This window comes from Larimichthys crocea, chromosome III (genome assembly GCF_000972845.2).
Source record: "Larimichthys crocea isolate SSNF chromosome III, L_crocea_2.0, whole genome shotgun sequence".
Lineage (NCBI taxonomy): Eukaryota > Metazoa > Chordata > Actinopteri > Sciaenidae > Larimichthys > Larimichthys crocea.
The window spans coordinates 36580713-36606037 of record NC_040013.1 but is presented as its reverse complement, the minus strand read 5'-3'; the positions used below and the strand labels follow the sequence as shown (position 1 = coordinate 36606037).

Sequence of the window (25325 nt, the reverse complement as noted above, 5' to 3'; positions counted from 1 at the left end):
GTAATTTATAGTCTATGAGGCAAGCAGCAAACTACAGTATATATAGTATATGTGTAAATATATCTATAAATTCAAAATATATACTTATAATATATTGCAAAAACTTGTTTATTTATTGTTTACATTTTCATTTAAAAAGTATTCAGTGTTTGATATTGATCTGTGCTATTTCCACGTTTATCAGTTTCATAATGCTATTGCCAGTAATTACTATTAATAAAAAATATTTCTGAATCATAGTTTGAACATTTTTGGGATGCTCTGTGGCGTTTTCTAAACCGGAAATGGTCGTGTAGATTATTTTATTTGCCTTGACACGTGGATGCAAGAAGCCACGTCACGTTACAGGTTGGCCATCTAGAGGAGAAATCAGTGACGTTTGCATGGATTTGTATTTATTCATTTATTTTGACTAAATCAATTAAACTTAAAGTTTGTAAAAAAAATACATCATGTTATAACTTTAAGCTTTAAGTTGATATATTTGGTTTATTTCTTCCTCTCATGCTGCATGTGTGAATGTCCTCAGACTGTTAGATGCTTTGCAGCAAAAACTGGTCAGTACATTTACTTGTGCAGTGTGTCATCATGGAAGTAAACAATCATAATGAATCGTTATATTTATCAAACGCTTTGAACTATAAATTAATTTCCCGTTCAACTTAAACTATTTTGATTGAATTTATTTCTTTTTTTTATAAAAAATCGCTGAATTTTCACATTTCCCGTTCAAACATGGGGAAGAGACGCAGACTCAGCAGCAAGCTGAGCCTCACCTTGGATTGCGCAATCCCTCACAAACTGTGCTCTGCCATGCAATGAGAGCATGTTACTGTCTCTCTGTATGTCGCCAATAAAATGTTTCAAACACTTTGAATCCATGCTCCCATGACTTTCCATACGTTAACCCATTGGGTAATAAGGTGTTACTAAAACACAAATAATTTCCATTCACTGACAATTTATGTACTTTCTTGTTTTTTATTTCCACATTCGCTATTTCATATTTAAGTCATCCTTTATTTGAACTCAGATGTCTAATTTTCAGTCAGTAAGCAAAAACCTGATAACAAATACGTTTATTGGCTCAGGAGGGATGATTAAGTCCTTTTCGCTCAGGATAGAGAGACGCAGTTTAACGTAGGAGTAGAATGAATGAGAAAACAAGCTGAAATTATACCTCCTGCAGAAAGAAGGAAAAACAGTTCAACAAGCAAGAGTTGGAGAAACCTTGATGACATCTGTTCATTGTTTATGCTTTTATTTTCTCGGTGAGTTATGAATATAATACACGTGCTGCACATCAGCAAAGTGATTAGCTGCTGAGCTGTAGTGTAAAGTTTTGTTTTAGTATTTTCTTTATTGGTAGAGCCAAATAAGAACATTTGTGTATGAATATATGTGTTACTTACGTTTTGTGGTTAAAGTAAGCAACTGTCCAGCTAAGTTTATAGACTATGAAACTTGTTGTGTGGATTACTCCCGTGTTGGTGTGCACGACCACAAGGTGTCAGTATTGTGATCAGTAATAAACTGTAAGTGGTTTCCATAATCATCTACAATTTCAGTTATTTTACATTTGCTTATGGCCATTAAATAAGTTGGATGTAAATGTAAAAGGAAAAGTTGACATTTCATATGTTAACATTGCAGTACAACAATTATCCTAAACTCATGGATTAAGTATTAAGGGTTGTATTGAAAATTATTTTTGACAAAGTTAAAGCTGTACAGTCAGGGAAGTGGAATAGATTTTCATATGTTTATAAGCCATGGTATGCTGCACAGGCTAGGTTTTTGGATACCCTTGGATTCTGGATCCTGGACTGGATTTGATTCTCTCCCTGACGAGTGGGATCGCGAGCCACCTGTGTTGAGCACCTGGATTGAGGATGCCTATGAGTTATTCATCTGGACAACAACACAGCATTTGCAGAAATTTCACAGATTACCACAAAGGGAAGGAGAATAATTGTGTTTTTCAAATGATCGAGTGCTCGATGAATGCTTATTTTAGTCTGTCATCATGTAGAAAGACCATTATAATAAGATAACCACTAGATAAGTCATTTTTTTCTCTATATATATCTTTTTTTACTTAAGGACATTGAAGTAAATGATTTTGGAGGGATTTTGTGTCTGTCCTGCTGTGTTACTTTTTCAGTCTTGCCAAGATTTCATCCCTGTGTTAACGTGACTAAAGCCAAAGAGGAGAAGGCATCTGCGTAATTAGGCTTTAGTGAGTTAGTTGTAGTTAGTCTGTAATGAAGATTATAACTAATTTAATTGGGTTGAGTCAGAACAACAAAAGTCACTTCATGTGGAAGAGAAAAATAGAAGCAAAGGTTTGATTTGAATTATTATTAATTACTATGATGTAAATATTGGGATTATTCTCCTCCACAGTTCTTTGTTTATTGTAGCTACTTTGAACCCTCTGAAAAAGATGGTGGATCATCTGGTGTTCTAGTTTTTAAGTTAGTGGTGAAGCCAGTGTTATATTGATTTTAAGATTGCACTGAATCTATTGATACCAAACATGTCATGTTATTTTACTCAGTGATTGCTTGTAATATTTGCTTTGCCGTCAGAAGTTCTAAAGTTAGCACCAAATTAAAAGTTTGTCTGACAGCAAGGTTAAACATAGAAATTATTCTTAATATGGTGTGGACTTCAACAGATATTGATTTTTTGGAGATGAACCTTTTCATGTGGCAAAAATATATTTTTCTGCTGAGCCTGTCCACAGCAGTGCGTAGCTCTACTTCTCGTAGTACCTCAAAATACCATAACTATACCTTTGTAGGTGCCATATGTAAGATTCTGAGGCCTTCTTCGTATTCATTTAATTTAAATTTTAGTTCATTTCATTTCAGTTATAATTGTTTTTAATGTTACTGGGTGAACCAGTTGTATCTTAAAAATTAACCCTTCAAATGAATTTCTCAGTTGCCGATGACTGTGAAGGACAAAAATTAATTTAGCATAAAGAATTGATTGCGGAAATAATTAAATATTTGAATGAATATTACATTCTAATCTTCAGTTAGGATATAACAGCTAAATTCAAATCCTATATTAATTTTAGGAGACATGTTTCTGTTATGTCATCCTAAATCGAGACAAGACACAGACAGAGGAAGTTTCTGCAAAATATAACAATATCTGAACTTTGAATTTTTTTTTTTTTTGCTTGCTTGCGTATATAATATGTGTGAAACCTGTTTTGTGTGCTCATCGATCTTACAACGGCAGTGAAGAGGCACTAGGTGGGGCAGGCAGTGATCTTACAACGGCAGTGAAGAGGCACTAGGTGGGGCAGGCAGTTCTCTTGTCACATGGTAGGAGGCAGACATGTACATTTACATCTCTATCTCCATTGAGACGGAGACTTGCAAACTTGAGGGAAGACAAGTAAGACTTCTACAAAAAAGTAACAGACTTTTTTTTAAGTAAGATTAAGACAATAACGTTTTATTAAATTAAATGTGTGTCACGTGGGCTACAGTTTGTATTAGTAAAGAATGCTGAGATGAGACATGAAACATAACCCGTTAACTGCTGCTGATCAAATGGTGAATAATCTACTCTTTCATATATTTGTAAATCTGACTCTGATGGAGTGAGTGCCTCACCAGCAATGAACCTCACCGCTCGTCGCCGCTTGTTATCCTGGGTAGTATTTGATCTTTAATTCAATTGTTTATATTACAACCAGGAGGTTGATCTATTATATTGTCCAAGTGTTAAGAAATCACATACAGTGAGAGCGTTTCACTGAGACAGAGTACAGCTTTATTAAAGTCAAACTTCAGGCATGTCTGAACTCTTCAAACTCAACTTTAGAATGAAAAAGGACAGAATCAATATTCTCAAATAAAAAGACAGTCATGTACAAAAAGAGTGTCGTCTCAACAGTCACACACATTTAGAAGCAGAATTGTACAGGCAAAAAGAGCACGCCACAGTAACATGAGTCTATGCAAGTTCAATGCAAACTATTTACAAGTTCTTCAACAATATGCAGTAACACAGGTTGAACAGTAATCAACATGGTATTTTGTGTTCATCCACGTTTTAATTGAAGCAACACCAAGAGAGATAGATATGACCCCAGTTAGTTACTGTAAGTAAGTTTTTACTACAAGTAAAAAAAGATGATGAGTGCTTATGATGGTGGATTTATTTATTTATTCCAACACTATTTCTCCTCTGACAGCATGTCAATTAAAAAACAGTCGGCAACATTGCACAAAAACAAAAAGACATCACAGTGAACTGAAACATACCCTTTGACAAACAAGGGGGGTGGTCCATCCTAAATGTAAGTGTAAATGAAAAATATTAATAATAAGCAAATTCCTGGACACTGAAAAATCTTCCTCTGGCGTATTTAAGGGTCACTTAACTGAGAACAAACATGCTGTCTCTTCAAAACAAAATATGAGCACTACAATGGGAATAAACATACACATCAGATCATATTTTAACTAACTGAAATGATGTACGCTGGGACACTTAAATTAGGCATACGTAATACTGCTGCTGTATCAGCAGAGAAGGGCAGGAGAGGACAGACTGGCACAAAGTAACTTATGATCATGCGATCTGCAGGTGCAAACATATAAAGGCTGCTCGGTTTTGCACAATCTCTGTGCAATGTGGTAAAAAAAAAGGAAAAGAACACAAAGAAAAAAGATCGGCATTAAAATCAGGCATTTAAAGACTCTACTTCAACTGAATACACAAGTGGATTGAACCAGTGTCTGATGTTGGAAGCATGCATTTCAGCTGAAAGGAAACAAGAAAGGCTGTAAGACCAGTTATATAATCATCAAAGTCATCAGTCAGATTTTTTTTCCTCTGAAGCCACAAACACAAAAGTCAAGGATGCCTACGGTCTGACAATCACATACATATGAATCCTGTGTTAAAAACAAAAACAAAAAAACACATCAATAAATAAAAAAATAAAGAAAAATTCAAGTTTAGACAAGCAGACCGTTGTAAGTATGTAAGTAAAAGTGCCTTAATGATGCACCTACCTGATATTGAACAAGTACTGATGTGGCCTATTTCCTACAAAAAACTACTCGAGAGAAATGTGTTTGGCAAATTTGGGAACAAGGAAATCAGAAAGTTCTGTCTTTTTTCAGGAAAAAGTCTTCCTAAAAGGGTCGATTACAGAAAGAAAAGATGAGAAGGGCAGCTGAATGCAGAAAAGTTAGATTGAATGTGAATCAGGCATTTACTAGCATAACGAACACGGTAAAAGAAGCAGCTTTTCTGTGTTCTTCATCCAGTAAAGTGCCTGTAGTATGTATGTTGAGTGCATACATTTAGAACATCAATTAATTTTGTGAGAGCGCAAATTAGCGTGCTCAATATTCAACTTAAAAAAGTGATGTGGAGACAGTAAACCTCCAGTGCACATGTGCTAAGAAGGGAAGTATCACTGAAGTGGGAGACGTCGTTATTTTCAGCACTTTTTAAATGTGTGTGATGATTTTTGCATTCAATGGCTCCCCTTCTTTTTTCAGTCTTTTTTTCTTCATGATTTACAGAGAGACCCTAAAAATTAACTGAAATGATTTCAAAACACTGACACTGTTTGACCCTGTGGCTCGATTTTAAACACAGATTGGACTTAAAAAAAAAAAACATCTCTTAAGGGCGGACAACACAAACAAACAGGGGTATCATGGGAGAATCACAAGCAAAAGGCTGAGACAGATAAACTTCCTGTTGTGATGATCACTTGAGTCCAGGCTTAAAAAGGAAAAACATCAAAAACTTCTCCGAAACTGAAACTTTACATTCCAATATTGAACTGCTTCACACTGCTTTTAACACCAATTACAGTGAGTCACGATACAGGTCGATGAGCAGCGGCTGTTACTGAATGTGGAATCATTACACCAAATGTAAAAAAATGCAATGACTAGTTACATAAAACTCCCCGTGTTTTTTTTTAAATCGTCTATTTCACTTACACTGTGGGGGAGACAAATTACTGCACTGGTGTTTGAAAAAGAAATTGGTATAAAATGTGGTGCAATAAATACAAAAAATTTTGATTTGACAGATGAGCGATTAAAAACACTGTACAGAAGTTTGTATTTGTACATTATACTGAACTGGACTGTTGTTATACCATTACGTCTTTATATAAAGCCCAGCCTTAAGGATGTTCTCCAGGTGGCAAGTCAAAGAGTGTCTCTCAATGACACAGAGGACCTTTTTTTTTTTTGTACAAACCGGGCTGGCAGTCATTCCTACTTGTGCCAAAAAATAAAATAAAATAAAAAACAGCATTTAGGCCACTTTCCTGAAAAAAAAAAAAAACACCCAACCATGCCCAGCACTCTCCACATTTCTGACCGAGAGGAAAAAAAGTTACAACACAGTTTAAATTCCGACGTTACTACAAGAAGAAGAGGTATCCATTTTGAAACACTTGTCTTATGTTCTTTTTATATACATTTCTGTATATGTATGACCTAGCTAAATTGTGTAGCGACAAGCTGTGTAAAAGTGCTTTTCAGAAAGTTTGGCAAAAAACAAAAAAAGAAAAAAACAGGAAAAAAACAAAAAAACTGAAACAAAAGAAGCATCAAAGCGGTCACAGTACACAACGTTACTGAAATGAACTGCATCTGGGCAGTAATTCCTACAGCCAGAACCGAACTTAAGGCTGATTAACAATACTTTAAGACAGCACCAGTGATCACAAGCTGCGCCCCTCCATCTACAATACAAATAACAGTAACTGCTTGGAGGAAATGTGGGAACAAAACTTTATCGAAAAAAGAAAATAAAAAGGATCTGTCATGTTGTTTAAAAAAGCATTTTCCTTCTTCCAGGAACAACCAGAGAGGCGAGGCCCTCCTGATCTTTAAGTACTTTACAATAGTATGAGCCAATTATATACACAATGGCGAGTGAGACTGGCAATATGAAAATCACAAGTACTTCTGTAATGTCATACCATTACACTATATACCATTATATTTCACCTTAATAGGACTATTTTCACAAGGAGGTCTGCGTAATGCTTAACACCTAAACAAACAAACATAATACACCACTCACCAAGATGAAGTGAGAGAATCTGTCTGTAAACATTAACAAACATAGATACTGTATATAATTATATTCATCTATACCCATAAGTATATTAAAACCATGTCTAAGGAAGGTTGGAATGTAGTGTGGTCCTGAAAACAATTGCACAAAATCAGTCACCCCCCCCTCCGTCTTTTCCTCCGCGAAGAAGAAGAAGAGATAAATACGATGACAGATCACATCGGGAGTGATGATTGGCCGCAGAGGAGGAGAAAAGGGCTGGCTCGTCTCCGTACAGCCATCCTGTGTGTGAGATGCCGACCACAGCTTACAGCAGGTAAACGAGGAGGGGAGCAGCATGGTGATGGAGAGGTTCAGCTCAACTCTCCTCCTCCTCTTCTTCCTCTACTCTCTTACCTCTCCCTCCACCTCACTTGTCATGTTCTTCAAAGTGCCGGTAACGGACGATGTGACAACACTTAAAATTTTGCACAGCTGTAAAAAAATAACAAAAATAAGAAACATAATGAGGTGGTTTTCTGGGCCCCTCCGATGGGCCACAGGTGAGTTGTAGAGAGTGTTCCTGGTGGTGTTTCATGGTAAGAGAGGAGGGAAAACAGGTACACAATGATGCCTGGACGCTTCCCCTGCCAATGCTGCAGTCGCTCTGCCCTCGCCACAAACAGCATCGATGTGTCTCTGAACAGGGGCCGTCGTACTGGTCAAAAAGCACTGTATTCCCTTTTCTTAGTGCGCTGCTTCAGATCAGAGGTGGATCGGAGCCCAGGAGGCCAACAGGAGCGCATTTTACAGGGAATGAGGTATTGAGGGGAACTGCGGCGTCACTCTGAAGCCGGCTGGCCCGGCTCCATCTCTGGCTCCTCTTTGACCCTGACGGGGCTCAGGGCGGAGTGGCGTGGCTGGTTAGAGGTGGAGTTAGAGCCCAGGGGACTGACGGGGTTGTGACTGGAGCAACAGGGACGGCCTTCGAGGGAGGAGGGCGTGAGCGCCCCCGCCTCGTGATCCCGGCAGAACGAGCGAGGGCAGAAGTCACAGAGGGACGAGGCCGGGGCGCCGCAAACGCTGCAGTCGTGCCAGGGACATTCCCAACGTCCTGCAGACAGACGGACAAAGAGTTTGTTAAGGAGAACGAGCAGTGGTTTTCACCCCCACTGAGTCACAGGATAAAACTTGGGGGAGGTCATGAGATGAACAAGTACTGGGACAGCAGAAAAGACATACTTCTGTTAGATAGATGTGCTTTTTCAGATATGTTCTAATCTTTGCTTTTTGCTCTTGTGAATTAAAGAACACTTGTATTTGCGTACGCAACCAGCGCCTGGGGGGCACAACTGGACATTCATTGTCATTCTGGCCATATCAGTGCGTGGAAATAACTGTTTAAAAATGTTTTGATTGGCCCTGATATGATGTTGTGCCAATTTAAATGTGTTTAAAAGGTTCAGTTTACCCAAATTACACAATACATACTTGGTCAGTTATCTCTAGTGGCATCTGACCACAGAAAAAGATTAGATTTTATTTGTCCTGGTTTTAAAATATCTACCTCTATGATTTATGCCTCCACATGAATACAACTACAATACAATGACATTTTTTGTGGTTTGTGGTGTTCAAACCACTGAAAAATTACATTTACAAGATTCAACAAAAACATGTATTTTCTAGAACAATTACTGTGGACCATCCAAAGTCCAGGCTGCCAACAATCCTAAAGGTCCAGTGTGTAAGATTTAGGAGTATTTCTTTGCAGGAATGGAACACAATATTCGTTAGTATGTTTACATTAGTGTACAACAACCTGAACATAAGAATCATGTGTTTGTGTTGTCTCAAAGAGCCCTTTAGATCGACAGTGAGGGTGGGTCATCCTCTATGGTTGAACTGCCATTTTTCTACAATACCTCAGAACAAACAAACCAAACACTGATCTAGATATGGCCTTTTGCTTTTTATGTGTGTTATGAGTGTTATGAGTTTATCCTATATGCTTGGAGGGTGAAGTGTGGGACAGTATTCATTTGGTTGCAATATGCAACTTCACTGCAAGGTGCCACTAAATCCTACACACTGAACCTTTAATAGGTACTCATCTGAAGAAAGGTTGACAATTCTCCTTTGGAGATAAAGCTAAAGCGTTTTTCTGTAGTTTGGACAAATTGGAAAAAGAAAAAAACAATATCATGCAACAATTAAAAAGGTCAAGAAGGCAAGAAACAAATCCAGCTTATTTTTTGAGACCTAAATTGCTTTTAATATTTGCTTTTCTCTTGTGAATTACTGGACATGTTCAGGCCTCTAAAATGATCCAAATAGTCAGAAGAAATTAGTCTTTAGAACCTGTAGACATGTGAAAGCAATGACATTCGACCAGACGTTGCCAGTAGATGCTTGTTTGAGAAGTCACAAACCTGTTGTTCTCCGTTGGTGGAATGCACAGCGGTTCCTACCAGAGCAGTAGTGTCCCTCTCTACTTGAAAACTTCAGAGAGTACCTTCTCTCCTGGCACTACCAACAACTTGACATGCTAAATCTATGCCTTCTAGTACTGTCACAGTACTTATTGCTGCACTAACATGTCCTAGTCCTAGTCACACTGTACCTTGATTGTCTCCCTTTCTTGTAAGTCACTTTGGATAAAAGCGTCTGCTAAATGACTAAAAGTAATGTAGCCTCAGAGCATCAGCAAGTACTTCATGCTGCTGAAATAACCATGATAAATATCTGTTATCAGTGAGATTTCGACATTGTGCATCTATACTTTTGTCACGTTTAGTCATTACCATATGGCGGCTTGGTGAGGTTGAGACACAGCAGGTGGTACGCTTTCGGACAGTCTTTTCTGTCACACATCACCAGCTCGCCTCCCTCTCCACAGCAAAAACAGAAGTACTCGTGCGTGTGTTTGCCTTCCGGCCGCAGCTTCCGCTTCTTGGGCTTCAGCTTGGCGTTCCTGGCCTTCTCCTCTTTCTCCATCACCACAGCACTCTGGAGGAAACATTACAAAAAGACAAAAATGGCAAACATAGCTTACAAAAGTTAGGATTGCTCTAAAACTGGAATCTTGATGATGAGAGGTAAAAAAAAAAAAAAAAAAAAAAAGGTCCTCACCGTTGGCTGCACCCCGAGGAAACCAGAGCAGTTGTCTGATCCACAGTGACAAGACGTTCTCCTGTTGCCCACACAGTGCAGGTTGTAGTTGAATGTCAGCTCTGTGTCTGCAGGAACACCAAGGACAAAAAAACACATCAAATGGATCATCCAGCTTGCTTGGAGTGCGTGTAATGTATATGTAGGCATCTAACAGAATACATGTGAACTCACAAGCCTCGATATCACAGAGGGCGAAGAGTCCGATCCGAACGTCTCCGTTTACCGTCCACTTTTGTGTTTCACAGTTTGGGCTGCAGCTGTGGTTCATAAAGCGAGATGAGTTTCCTTTTGGGCCAGCGTCTATCACACGATCCTACGAGGGAAAGACGGACATTAAGACACCGAGGTTGAGGAAGTGCTTGGTGGAGGTCTCCCCTCTAAATCAGTGTGTGACTGATGTTACCTTCGTGAGGGTGAGCATGTAGAAGTTTGTCACGTGATTTTCATGGGCGCGTTTGATTCGCTGCTGGCACTCCTCTGAGTCGATCACCTCTCCCACATACTCTGTCACGAAGTCGCCCTGGAGAAAAAAGAACAAACAAAAACTTGAGAGATTGAATGTAAAGTGAGCTCGTTATCCATGATTTAGTTTGTTCACATTTAAGTTGAAAGTAAACACAAATGGAAAAACAGTGACATGTCGACGTGGTTTTGGGCGACTGGACGTTAAGCTCAACACCGACCTTCTTGAGGGCCTGGTTGGTCCTGAGGCCCCAGCCACGTTCGTCTGTCTTCACCACTTCCGTCTCTGCATACAACCGCTTGGAGAAACACTGGTTCTCACAGTTGTCTCCCGCAGGACACACCTGATGACAACAACATAAAAATGAAATGAAATTAAGATTTGTGGTTTCTCCTGACTGTCTCACTGGTTTTATTGATGAAGAATTAAGCTAAACAAAAACATACACACCTGTGGATGACACTCATACTGCAGCATGCGGTTGAGACACTGGGAGTTGAGGCTGCAAGGATGCTCATCTGTTGGTCTGCAGTTGCATCGCTGGATTTCTGACAAGTCAGCTACATGCACCTGCACTTTCCCCACTGGTTTGTTGGACTGATACAGGAAAACACACAACCAAAAGAAACAAGTAAAACCACTGAAGACGTACTGAATAACAACATATACAGTTTCTGGGTTATTTGTCTTAGGCGAGGCATTAACATTACCTTGATGAATTTGTAGGGTGGAGGTTTGCGAGAGTTGCGTTCCTGCTCTAGAGCCTCCCTGCTCTCCCTCTGTGCTTTAAGCTCCTGAAACCGCCGGGCTGCTTCTTCCAGAGCTAAAATACACCAACAATGTCTCAGAAAATCTTCCTTTCTACAGTTTTAGAAGGATGAAATCAGAACAAGGAAACTTTCAAGGAAGAAATTACCTTTTTTGAAGGTTTTGTTTATATTGATTTGACCCGTGACAAAGTTCTTGTCGTTCTCCACGTAGGGGAAGACACGGCCCTGGTTGATCCAGTAGTAGTCATGGGAGCCGAAGAAGAAGACAGGAAAGTCACCGATATCATGGCGAAGACTCTGAATGTTTGATGGCACCAAGCGTGGGTTGCAGATCTCTGCTGGCCACCACCTGTAAAGGAATAGGACAGGGACACGGTGGTAAAAACAAATAATAAAACATGTAATCTAAAATTATGATAGCCTGGGGGTTGTGTCACACCTGAACTAAACTTTTCAAGCATTACTTCTTGTTCTTTTATTTGTGTGATTTAGAATTTATTCTGCAAAATCACAGACCAGAGTTCATGTTTGTTGAACTCCATACTAGAGAAAACCTAGATGTCTGGCCAACAGAAATGCTGTATCATTTTATAATCCTGTTTTTATTGTTGGAGACATTTTTTGTGTCCCGTTACATAATTCTGATCTAGAACAATGCCAGCGGACTATAAACTGCAGCATGAATATTAAAGAGCATGGCTCACAGTGGGTGTGAGACAGGAAGACAGCACTGCTGTGCACTGCTCATCGTTTCCTGAATACCTGTATGTATAATGTTACATCCTGTTTCACTGTGAGGTGCAAATCAGATTTGTTGCACTGAACTTGAAGAATAAAACCAGTGATATTCTATAGTTTTGTTAATGTCAACTAATGCTCTGAAAAGACCAAAACCAACAATAAATGAGTCTGTCCCCAACCTGTCTGTGGTTCTGAACAAGACAAGACATAAATCTTTAAAAAAGGGTCACGACTAAAAAAAAAAGCTAAATAATCTCCTAAAACAGCTGAGTGCTGTAGTTTTTGGCAAAAGTTACTCAAACAGGAGTAAATAGTGAATTTGTTGGAGACTATTTTTAGCTGCGTACTGATACACATTTGCTGCTCTAGTGAATATTTACAGCAGCAGGATGGTGCATGAGGGACTGAGTCAAAATAAAGTACGCTGTGTGTGTGTCTATTGTAATTTAGGAGGATTTGAAGAACTGTGCAACAGTGTGGCTTACTTATGTGTTTTTAGACGACAACATAACTCTATGACAAAGAAAGAGTACTTGTCCGTCTGATCGATTGATTTATTTGTTTTGGTCTTTTCATTGGATTTTTTGATCACAAGTAAAATATAGAATGTCACCAGACTTATCCTTTAAATGGACCCGTACCATAAAGTGACAGATGCATAAGCCTCAGCGCTCTATAATCAGTGCTCTCTCCGTACCTGTAGTTGCCCAGTTTGACCCAGACAATTTGTTTGTAGTGAGGTTTCTTCCCTGCCCTGCAATCACTGCAGGACCACGCCCCCTCTGGCATCTCCATCTCCAGACACTCCGGGTGGAAGGAAGCCGGGCATGAGTCGCAGCACAGCAACTTGCCTCCTACATTTGTATGGATGTTCACATGTATGTGTGTGTATGCGTGTTTATATGTGTGTGTGTGCATGCGTTGTGGGAAATTGATATGCAAAGAGAGGAGGAGTGTATGATTAGGTGATGCATCTTAAAACCTGGACAAACTCTGAATCTCATTTGCAGACAAGCCTGAGAGAAGTATAAATACTACAAAGCCTACAAATAGAGCACAGAGTCCATGGTTTTCCAACATTTAATGTGATATGGAAACAACTCCCATAATAACTTCTGATCATTAAAACTAAGGTTAGAAGCTTTTTGCTTAAGTGAAGGCACCTTGCATAGGGCTCTCAGGTCAGTTACAACATTTATCAAGGTAGTTACAGCATGTCTGGCAATCAGATTCAGAGCACTGTACCAAGACCAGTCTATGGGAAATACATGCGGCAGCACAGGAATAAAAATCAGCCAGCAAGTTAACAGTTAATCAGGGTTATACTCAAATAAATTATTGGCAAAAAGCAGGCATGCAGTCCTGCCAGTAAAGCAAACCTTTTCCCTTCAAACATATATCGCATCCTGCACAGACCAGCTTGCATGGAATCAAATATTTTTTATAATGTTGCAATTTGAGAAATGTTTTTCTTTTTTCTTTTTTTCTTTTAAATGAAGAATCTGTAACTGTAATTTCACTCTTCTCACACTTGCTTAACTGTAATCAAATCTAGTCCTGATTAGGATTATATTCCATTCAAGGCAGGTCAAAGCTCCAGAAAATGAGGTGAGCTAAAATTTCATTTCATCTGAATATTTCACTCAAAAATAAAACTTAGTTGCAGTCAGCATAAAAGAGGTGAGGCTGGACAAGGCCTTTCAAAAAAAAAAAGCCCAGAGTGTTGAAGCAGAGAAGCAGTGCGCCTCCAGCAGTATAAGCTCCACAAACCACAGACAGAACCTGAACTAACCCAGCACATCCTGCATCAGGGCATCGTTTAGTACTTAAAGTACTGGAGGTTTAATGACCAATTATATCTTGCCCGCAGAGAAATTGTACTTGTTGAAAATTAAAAGAGCATTAAGAAGAACTTTACTGCAGAGACATATATATACACCCAGATTGACTGTTCATGCGCAGCATGAACCAATCTTACAATGGGCCTCGTGCAAGAACCAATAATAGGAACAGATTTGTTCTTAAGTGGCACGTTCAAGTGATTCAAGAGAAACTTTCTTGTACCTAGAATTTTTTTCTTACGGTAGGAATGAAATTCACTTGTCATAATAGGAAAAGCACAGATGTTATAAAAAAATTATTAATGATGCCTCATTTCTAAGTGTCCCATTGAGTCATGACAGTGTCTCAGTGAGCCTGTGTACACAATAGCAGGACATTGGAACTGAAGCATCTAAATGGAATTAATTATTTTATCCGCTGTCAGAGTATCTGTGAAAAATGCAAAATTACAACAAGTTTAGTTCGGTGAATCCGCCCCCCTCAAAAAGAGAGGTTTGGGATAAACTACAGGACTGTTCTTGCATGAGGCCCATTGCTTTCTGTTAATGTGTCAGGGAACTTGGCTGAGGTTACTTTGCGCCACTCTGCATTGAAATTAACTGCCGGTTTAACCAGTTAATCAATTTTGCACCTCAAGGCATTGAAATGAAAGATGCGTAAAAGAACAAAAAAAGGGAAACGGAGCAGGCACAACACAAACACAGACCAGTGGGACAAAGGAGAAAGAGAAAAACTGTGCAGTTACCTTTCCCAACATTCTTTTTGGTAGCTGACGAAGGAGAGGGAATCATAGGTAATTTCAACTCAGCACGATTTGACTCAGTCAGAAGGTAGTGGGACTTATAGGCATATGAACTTAATATGGTGTCAGTAAGGTCTTGCACTAACAGCCCTACACAAGACACACAGGAAGAGACGGGGGTGAGCCGCAGTCAAACTCGAAAAAATTACCCAAAATTCACAAAAAGAAGAGAAAGAACAAACACACACGCACAGTCTCTCGCACACTCACGCGCACACAGAAGAAACAAGTAAAACAAAGTTTGTCCCAACACAAAGAGGCCAAACAGTGCACTCAACTTATTAACAAGGAAAAGACATCAGATCTAAACTGGTTAAGTGTTTTCTCGCTCATCACCATCCAGGACAGATGGGATTCTTGTAAGTGGAGTGCAGTGTAACAGCCAGGATCATTCATAGTATTAGTATCGTGATGGAGAACATACATTACATTTCACAGCACTGCTATTCATGAACAATAATGCCAAACATGAAACATGTAATATTAAAAAGATAAAATATCTAAACAGAAAATATCTAAACAAAGTATGTGAGCACCAAAATGGTTATACTCCAAGCAAAAAGTCACAGGACTGAAATCAGCCTGGGAGCGTAATCATAAAGTGTTTTAAGATGTACAACTTCACATCTGTCTGCTCCGTCTCTTCAGGGTCACTGATGGATCACAGCTGTAGGAGAGGAAGACCATTAGTGCGTACAGTTGTGGGAGCTTACCTCTGGCACACAGGAAGCACCAGCCCACGTTGATGGGGGAGGTGAGGAGGCCGTTCCTCTTGGCGCTGCCGTGGCTGCTGCAGATCATGATGTGATGGGTGAGGGCGACGCTGCCCGCCGCCACGCAACTGTCTCCTGTGTGATATGCCACCGGACAGCGGATACAACGCATCAGGCGTCCTGGACGGGGAAGCAGAGAAGAGGGGGTGACTTCTGACCTTTTTCACACTTCACATGTACAATGTTTTCTTGGTGAACGGCTCACTCTGTCCACTAGTCTGTGATATAGCACACACAGAGCTGTGGAAAGGTGCAGAGTTCTTAAGAATAAATTAGGTCAGACTCCTTTATGTGCTCCAGCTGTAATTAAAGGAAATGTTATGAACACTTGGTGCTTTTTTTGAGGGGGTCGATTCAGTCTTTAAAGTCGTTCTTCTTTGCTTCATTGACAACAAAAAAGGCTAAATAAGGTTTGACACTGAACATTCACATTTGATGTTTTGGATCAGTTGAGTCAGGGCAGGGTCACAAGATAAAAATAAAGGGTGGGGACATGTTTAATGAGCTGAAAAGAAGAAGGTCTGTTACACAGTTAACATTTACATCATGGACTTTTCTCTTACCTCTGTTTTTTGTGTGAAATAATCAATCAATCAGACAGTTATTTAAATGAGACCCTCCCAGAAGCTTAGAGGGGAATTGTCTATGCTAATAACTCAAAACATTTGGAATCACGACTATCAACTGTATGGACAAATTCACAACACTACAACTATGACGGGATGTGCACAACAGACTGTAGGTTTAGGTTTCATTTACTTGCTTTCCAGCTATTCTTAACTATGCACTTAGCACATGTTTGGCACCTTACCATCTGAGGGTCATTTTGAAACCACATGACACTGAACCTTTGTTGCAAACACAGTGCATTGCTTCCCTTTCTCAGATGGGATATATCCAGCAGGATAATGCACCAGGTGTCTCTCACCTCAAACTGAAAAGAGTACTTTTAGTTTGAGGTGGGCACGATTGTGTCACCAAATGTTGTGCGGGGTCAAGGTAAAGTAGCATCTTTTTGTCAGCTTGTTGTCTTCTTCCTCTTGCACTTCTCTTTTTGTATATTCTAATAGGGAAGTACAGCCTTGACCTTCTTATTATTTTAGTCTGTTTTGTATTGCTCAATAACATCTGCTAAAAACTGGAATGGAAAAAAAATCTAAGTTTTTTTTATTAAACATTTTATTCACACTTTGCTGATGTAGCAGCGGTTCATTGCCACACAGCTCCCACTGCTGACTCAAACAGGAAATCAGAGAAACTAAAAAATGAAGCAGAAGCCATTTTACCTTTACTGGCTCGTTGCAGGTCTCTCTCCAGGCAGCAGGTAGAGCAGCTGTGCTGTGGACAGGTGAAGCCACCGCCTGGACTGCTGATGGCCCCCGGGAGTTTACGGACACAGTCCTCGTGGTAGTAACATCCGCATCCAGAAACAGAGCAGCGTGTCACCTCTCGGCCTGCTGTTTTACAGCTAAAACACGAATGATTGCCTAGAAAAAGAATGACAGAGAGTCTGTGATAGCAAAGCGTCAAACACAACACATGTGATAGAGAAGCTGTATTTTGATTCGCTTACCATTTCTACATTCCAAGCAGGTGAATCTGCCTTCAGGTAGGGACGTCAGACCAAGACACTCCAGGTGAAACTGTCTGTTGCAGTCACCTTCACACACCACCAAACCCTCTCCATACACCTCACAGATCTATACACAACAACATCATATTACTCAATACCTGGAAGCTTTTAGAAGAAAGAGAGCGCAACAGTGTTGGATTATGAGCAGCTCTGACCTGGCAGACGGTGTCTCGCTTGCCGGTGCTGCTGTCCTGACGGGACAAGCCGGAGTCCACAGACTGAGTATCTGAAGCGTCTGCATCTGCTGCTGCTGGACTATCAAGACTCTTCCCGAATAAACCCTGTGTGATAAAAAAGAAAAAGTGTGTTGAATTAAATTGTTGCAGATTAATTTTCTGTTGATTAATCGACTGATTGCACACTGCTGAAAATTAATGAAGAAAGACGAGGCAATGATTTGCTTTGCATTACGTGCTTTAAAGGCAAACAGTGTGAGTATACTTTCACTTTTTCCTCTGATGCATGTTGTATTCTGTGTGGAGGATAAACTGTATTTTCCTCTTTAGGTTTGTGGATATATCTCTGCATAGTTTCCAAGCCTACCTGGGGGTCGTTGAGGCCTCTAGAGTCAGAATCAGAGGTGTCTCTGTACTGAGAAGAAGCCATCTCCACATCTGTTGACGCTCTGCTTCGCTTCTTCAGGGGCTTGCAGGCATCAGAGATCTCACTGGCTCCTAGAGGATCACACATGGGGGTAAATTTAAAAAAAGATGGACTACACTTTTTAGAAGTATAAGGGGTTCCCACCGCAGAGGTTTAGAGCAGGAGTGATAACAGGATCTCATACCTTTCTGTGAGCCCGTTCTCAGTGTGGTCTCAGGAGCCATTTCCGCCTGTGAGAAGGTTAAACATGAAGTTTAGGTCTTCGTGGTAGTATTTCTGATACAGGTGGAGCAGATTAGGCCACGTTCGGACTAACGTTAGCGCTGTATGAAAATATGAAGTGCCCTCACAATGCTCCACATTAATTTGTGCTAATCTTAACACCAAGCTATGGTAGACTTATACCTGTTCTTTTTTGGTTTTCTTCTTAGGGACGGGATCGCTGCCTCTCTCTGACTCAGACCTGCTCCTTACTGACCGCCGCTGCAGCTTCCTCTCCTGAGAACCTGAAATCACAGAAAGATATTGAGCTGTATCTCTTACTGACTTTACACGTCAATTATTCATCAAACTAAAACACCCTGCAGGTCTGCGCTTTACCAACCTTGTGGACTACTGTGGGGTGAGCCAGGAGAGGAGGTCTGCTGCATTCCTCCCTCTTCGCTCCTCCGACTGGCAGGGGAGCCTCTCCTCTCCTCCCCCTCTTCCTCTCCTTCATCCCCATCATCCTCCTCCTCAGGACTCGGCTCAGGTTTAGCTCTGCTGTCCTGTTGAAAGCACCAACATTTGAAAGATCCTCATAGGATAAGTCTGCCATGTATACATTGTTCTGACTGAATCACACCAACCTCAGGGGAGCAGTATCCCAGGTCGGGCTGCCTTGCCTCTCTCTCCACTCTCTCTTCCTTCTCTTCTTCTTTTTTCGGAGATGGAGCTGCTTTTTTCTGCAGGAGAGGCCAGTCACACTTTGTGATCTCCACGTTCAACCTCTTCATAGTGATGGAGAGAGGCAGCAGTTTTCTGGCGGCTGCTGTCTTCCAGGCCCTGACTGGTGGCGGTGAATCTTGCCGTGTTCTTGCATCACAACCAGCGTTCTGCTTTGGGGAGCCAGCCTTACGCTGGTCCCCCCTCTGGTTCTTCTCTTCATTTGAGGCCTGGGAGTTCGTGTTATCATCCGCATTTGAAACACTACACTGTCTGCGTGGCAGCTGCCTCCTCGGTGGCTGCTCCCTGTCTGGTGATTTCACTCCTCCGTCTTCCTTCTTACTGATCGAACCGCTAGAGCGTCGGCTTCGTTTCTCAGCTCTGATGTTGGGTTTCTTGCTGGGCGGGGCTTCAGTAGGGTCTGGGTCAACATAGATGAAGGTGTAGTTGTCAATTCGCTCCTGTCGCGACATCACAAAGGCGTCCTCGGCATGGCCCACTCCCACCTCCCACTGAGAACGTTCCCGCTGAGGGATAGGCTTCAGAAGCTGGAGAAGAAAAAAACATCAAAAATATGCAAAACAACTGATGAACATCAACATTGTCCTGGCCAAATATGTGTTGGCATCCATGATGGTTTAAAAAAGACTAATGTACAATGCATGAGGTAATTTGGAAACAGTTTCATCATAAAATTATTCAGATTTTGTACCCAGATTTTATTTCACTATTGATCCAAAATGTATTTTCTGCTGTCAGAGAACACTGCTAATTGTAATTCACTCTAATAAAGAATACAAATGACTGAATATGAATGATTTCAAATGACAAACCTTAAACCTGGCAAGTTATTTAGGGAACACATGGAAGTTAAGGGGAAAAAACTCTTGTCCTATAAAGATTTATGTTTTATAATAATGTTTTAAAATCCCAAAGAGGAAGAGAAATACAATACACCAATTACATCTCTTGTCCTCTTGTCCTCAAAAATAATAAAACGTTTCCTTTAATAGAAAAAAACCCAAAAATCAGCTGCCAATTATCCATCAAAATAACTTAAAAGACTAAGACTCAAATTCTATTAAACTACAATGCTACGTTTGCTATGAAATATTATTCCAGATTTTTTTTTCTAAACGATCCGAGGCAAATATGTCGTTTGTGATTGGGCTACATGAATAAAAAGTTGGATATTAAAAAAACAACAGCAATAAATTACAATTTTTAAATAAATTAACCAGCCTTTATAATGTAATGAATTAAGCCTAGTGTAAATTTATCACTGAAGTGTATAGAACTGGTTCATGTCAAGTCTTTGCGACCTGCTTTTGACATATTCTTTATTACACTATACTGTATATAAATATATGTAAATTTATGTATTGAAATACAAGCAAACAGAGCTACTCTGACAAATCTGACTCCATCTCAAAAGCCCAATATCTGATTCAGTGTAATTTATTCCTATATCTGGTTACCTCTTTACTAAGAAAACTAATAAAATTAAAATCAACTTTAAATATAATTCTTTGGTTAATAATATCACAATACATATAAAGCTCTTCTCTTCTGATGCCACTGAAAGTGTAATGATTCTTCCCATGAAAATGCCTGCATAGTATCTATATACTGGACCAGCCTGACAGTATTTCTCAGACGTACTTTGTGTTTCTCTACAGGGTTTGTGGCCTTGCGCAGAGTCTCCGCTTGCAGCTCATCAAACTGTTGCTTCCCCTGGTACATGACTATCCTCTTCTCATGGATCCATGCTCGCTCAGCGACACTACCAAAAAACTGGACGTGATACTCTCTGTGACCTTTGGGGAGACATAGAAAGGAAAACAAGCTGCAGTATATGTGTCGTTACACTTTTTATACATTTGTGACGTAAAACAGGCAGAGCGTGTGTGAGTGATTTTTGGCGCACATGTGTTCATACCTCTAGTGTTGATACGAGTATGGACCTTCATCTGCGGGTCAGAGGAGATCATGCAGGGCCACCAGGGGTAGGTGCCCACCTTGGACCACACCAGATCTCCTATCACAAACTCCTTACAGAAGCCCGTCTCTTGGATCACTGATGGATGATGGACCTTCGGAACCTAAACGTGAATATGAATATGAACAAGTCGCTTTCAAAATCCAAACAATGGCAAGAGGATTTCTGACAATCTGCAGTAACTGTGTGCAAAACACTTAGACTACTATAGAGAGAGAACAGTCACGCTCTTGCCTTTGGCGTCTTTGGTTCAGTTTTGATAACGGTCTTCTGAGGCTTCTCTGTCTGTGCTGGGGGTGTTTCTATCAGTTCAGGCTCGATGTGGATGTCCTCCGTCTGGCCTGTGGTACCTGCCTGTGTTTGGCTGTGGTCCAGGCTCTGTTCCTGGACCTGAAGTTGCAGCCTCGCACTTTTTTTCCTCTTCTCCTTCTTCCTCTCGTGTCTGCGCTGCATCTGAGCGGCCTCGTTCTTCTGAGACTCCTTCTGAAGAAAACATGCATCACATGTCTCAGTAAATTAAATTACTTCTGATCTAAGTTATCTATGAACAGTGGTAAAACAAACGATACATTACCGTTACTCTATATACTTAAATCCTTATACTCTTATTTGACTATAAAGTTTGACTGCAGAAAATTCGCTACAATGGCTAGTGGTGTAGTTCTTTTGATTTGCAAAAACATGCAAGGAGAAAAGCAAGATTTTAGAAATCATAAAACCAGCAAAGAGGTGTATGCTTACATGGATGGAGACTGATATTTTGTTAAAAGCTGGTACGTGGGCCCTGAGTTAAGATTTTTTATCCAAGGTCAAGAATGGCAAAGGTTTTCTACTCAAAAAGCTTGTCATGTAGCAATAGTCATTATTTTTTATTATGAATTTATTCAGAAAATGCCCATCACAGTATCCCAAAACGCAATCTTCAAATTTCTTGTTTTGATTAAAAACCTCAAAGATGTTTCATTTACTATGAAATAAAACAGAGAAACATCAGACCCTCTTATGAGAAGCTGGAACAGCTTATGTTTACTATTCTTGTATATTTGTATAATTTGTGCCAATTCATTTCCTCTTGATTAACTAATTAATAAAGCGACTAATCACTTCAGCTTTGACATCAAGTGTACATGTTCATGTCATAACATACAGAAGATTATTCACTCTCATTCTAAATGAATAGGATCTTTGCAGTGAATCATGTAAAAAGAGACAAGTCCTGTGTGTGAGTGTCTGTGTGTGTAACTGACGTGCTCGTGCATGCATTACCTGCAGCTCCTGCAGCAGATCTCCACACAGCGCAGATTCAAACAGCTCTTTTCCATTCTGATACGTCTTTATGATCTTCAGCTTGATCTCTGGAGAGCTGGTTTTCTTTAGCACCCCACCAGGAGTGTTGGACGGAGTGTGGGACGGTTGAGAAGAGGGGGTACTGTCCACAAGTGAGGGAGGGGGACTGGAGGAAGGCAGATGTAATGGGGGAGGTGGAGGGAGAGTGTGGGTCATGATGTGAGGCGTCTGTGACAGGTGGTGCTGGGAAGGAAGCGGTGGCGGCGGGGGACTGTGTGGGTGCGTGTGGGTTTGTATATGAGGTGGGTTTGAGTGGAAGTGGTGTGCGTGGTGGTGGTGGTGATGGGGGTGGTGATGATGGTGGTGGAGGTGCGGGTGATGTGTGGGGAGTGGGGGAGAAACAGGAGACAAAGGTCTCTCCTGGAGGCCCGGACCTCTCAGGACCGTACTCTCCCCCGGCATGAGGCCGTGTTCTCCGTAGCTCCGTATGGCCCCGTAGCCGTTAGCCGAGCCGTTGGGGAACTGCGAGTACATGGAGAACTTGGCCTGCGGCTCGTACATGCCCAGACCCGGCGGGTAGCCGTTGGAGACCTGCGACATGTCCTCCGAGGCCGAGGGCGGGTAGGAAAACTCTGCATCCAGGGCAGCATCATAGGAGGGTCCACCATCCTCGCCCGGGTCACTGCCGGTGTCGCAGGTGCCTTCCTGTCTGATGTTGGCTGAGTCAATGAGCTGAGGGGGTTGCTGAATTGTATTTCCCATGATCCCTTGCATGAAAGAGAAGGAGAAATCCATTGTTGGGCTCCTGCATCCTTAACTGTCTTTTTCTTTGACTGGACCTGTTGACGGAGGCATATACACTCAAATGAGACACATGTAGGCTCTGATTAAATCATTGTCACGACTACACACTGTGTTCATTACTGTGCAAATGACTGGAATCATCTCATTTATCCTCTAAGATGACCTAAGAAATGATGGAGCACTATATCCAATCTACTCTCTGCATGACCCTTTCTGGGCCATTGTTGACCCCCAGGTTATTGTCATTGTCTATGCACTGTTTATGTACAGCTTGTGTTCGAGTGTTCATTAGATACAGTGCAGACTGCACATGGCAGCTTCATAATATTCTTCCCCAGAGGCCCAGAAACATACCACTGCTCCTATTCTGGGATACTATCCCATGTCAGTTGGTTTGTGGTAATTTAATGAAGCATAAATGTATTTAGGAATATGTACCACACAGGCATAATAGAATTGGAAATGTTAAAACATAGATTTAGATTCATGGAACCTGTACAGCAAAGACAGGGCCTCAAGAGAAAGTCGGACATCCCGGTGGCCTTCAGATGTACACCTGCACAACATATAAATGCATCCACAGTTTGATTCCAGCTGGGAACTTTTGCTGCAAGTCATATTTCAGCCTGCAAGAAATAATCTTAAAAGAAATGTAGCACCATCCCTTACCAGTTCATGTAATAGTGGTGCATATATGCAAAAAAACAAAAACAAAATAACTGCCAACAAGTGGCCTTGATGCTTTAAGAGGTCGAAAGATTCCTTCCTGCGAACACATACGGTAACCTCAGCTCCAGAGAAATTTAAAAGCTGAAACAATTAGTAGATTGACTGAACATTTCTGATAATTACTTTAGCAAAATTCACTGGTTTCATTTGTTTAATCCTCTATAATAGTAAACTGAATATCTTTTGAGTTTTGGACCGTCGTTTAGACAAAACTAGCAATTAAATTATGTTTACTTGGGCTCTTTTCCCTATTTCATAGCCCAAACAAGTAATCAATGCATTACAGTAATCTGCAGATTAATCAAGAATGAAAAATGATTGTTAGTCTAAGCCTAGATAAACTGGCAGGGCTGTCTGGATGTTAGATGCCAGTGGACAATAAAGTGGACTTGTATGGTCAAAACATGGCAAATGCTCAAACAAGCAAACAAACACAAATTAACATCCATTAAGTTTTTCTCTCTAAAACACAAAGCAAACTCCAGACAGCTCCTGTCCCTCTGCCTGCAAACTTCATGCAGGCTCCTCATTTAACAGCCATTAATCACCAGTGTAGTGCCTCTCTGTTCACAAGCTTTAGATCACTGAGTGTTTTATTTCATCAACTAAAAAAAAAACACATGGTGGCCTGCGACCACAAAACAAAACAAAGAGCAGCTACCAGTATCTGCTTTGCCGCCACCACCACCACCCCCTCCTGACATTTTTAATATCCGTCGTGATTAATTCATCAGGTTAAAAGTGTGCAGGCTCTCTCACCCTCACGGTGATTGTGGTTTAATTTCAGGCTGCCCCCACCAAAAAAAAAAGGTGGATAACGACGGTGTAAACATCCGTGAGGTGTCAACTAACGGTCATTAGCTACACATATCGACTTGTGGTGTTATTTTAGGGGTTTATATAAACATTATACTTGGTTACGACTGTGTGGTTGTGTTTTAAAAACCGACTGCGCAGACCTAAAAACATGTTTCACTGAATGATCTTGTAGCTTTCTGCGATGTTAGCCTGAAGCTACCTGGCATCAAAAGAGAGAGAGGGGGGGGGTCGTCTTTGAAAAGATAAAGTGAGCCGTTTACAACCATTAAAAAAAAAAAAAAAAGACACAGTACACGGTGATATTATCGTTTATCCTCGGACACACACGTCCGAGCGGTGGCAGTCATTGTTTGCCCGTTTTTTGAGCATCACACATGAAGAGGAGATGAAAGAGAGGGAGGAGGGGAGCTAACGCTGGCTAGGCTAACATTCCTTTGCCAATATGGCTGCCTTTGCCCCTTTAAATCAAATTTGTCTGGCGTGATTAAACCTCACACCGCTGCACGTTTGGAGAGAGATGTGCCTGGAAATAAAGCCCAACAAAAAACTAAACAACAAAAAAACAGTCAGTGCGAAGACAAGAGAGGCTGAGAGGAGGAGGGGGACGACAACAACATGCAGCAGCGGCAGCGGCGGCGGCGGCTATGGCAAACACGCTTATTGCTAAAGAGGAGAGAGAGCACAGATTTGATGCCGAGTCGAGGAGGAGATGCAGGAAGAAATATCAGAAAAAATAAAATGTCAATACCTTCAGCGTGTCCCATTCTAAACACATACACCAGCCAGCAACGCTTCCTCGTTTAATCTATAAGAAAACAAAAAAAAATAAAAATATATATATATCCTGTGTTTTCAAAAAGATAAAGCGCAGGCCCCTCTCTCTCTCCTCTTTTTTTT

At 40.8% G+C, this 25325-nt stretch overlaps 1 protein-coding gene across 4 annotated transcripts; it reads right to left on the bottom strand.

Annotated features, from left to right (window-relative positions):
* Positions 1-3772: 3772 nt before the first annotated feature.
* On the bottom strand, positions 3773-25325 carry nsd3 (nuclear receptor binding SET domain protein 3). Of its 4 annotated transcripts, none has more exons than XM_019254714.2 (25): positions 25177-25325; positions 22056-22915; positions 21024-21272; positions 20730-20892; positions 20453-20607; positions 18715-19338; positions 18471-18633; positions 18272-18372; positions 18051-18096; positions 17807-17937; positions 17419-17544; positions 17204-17330; positions 16917-17117; positions 15571-15750; positions 14801-14947; positions 12911-13067; positions 11619-11821; positions 11413-11525; positions 11153-11299; positions 10923-11045; positions 10643-10759; positions 10411-10552; positions 10198-10304; positions 9870-10074; positions 3773-8179 (listed from the first exon to the last, which is right to left on the bottom strand). In XM_019254714.2, the coding sequence occupies exons 2-25, from the start codon at positions 22869-22871 to the stop codon at positions 7908-7910; spliced, it is 4815 nt and encodes a 1604-aa protein (XP_019110259.1). In that variant the 5' UTR covers positions 22872-22915; positions 25177-25325; the 3' UTR covers positions 3773-7907. The 4 variants fall into 4 exon arrangements, with proteins under 4 accessions (XP_019110259.1, XP_019110261.1, XP_019110260.1 ...); XM_019254716.2 differs by having other exon boundaries at positions 14801-14824; XM_019254715.2 differs by having other exon boundaries at positions 21024-21269.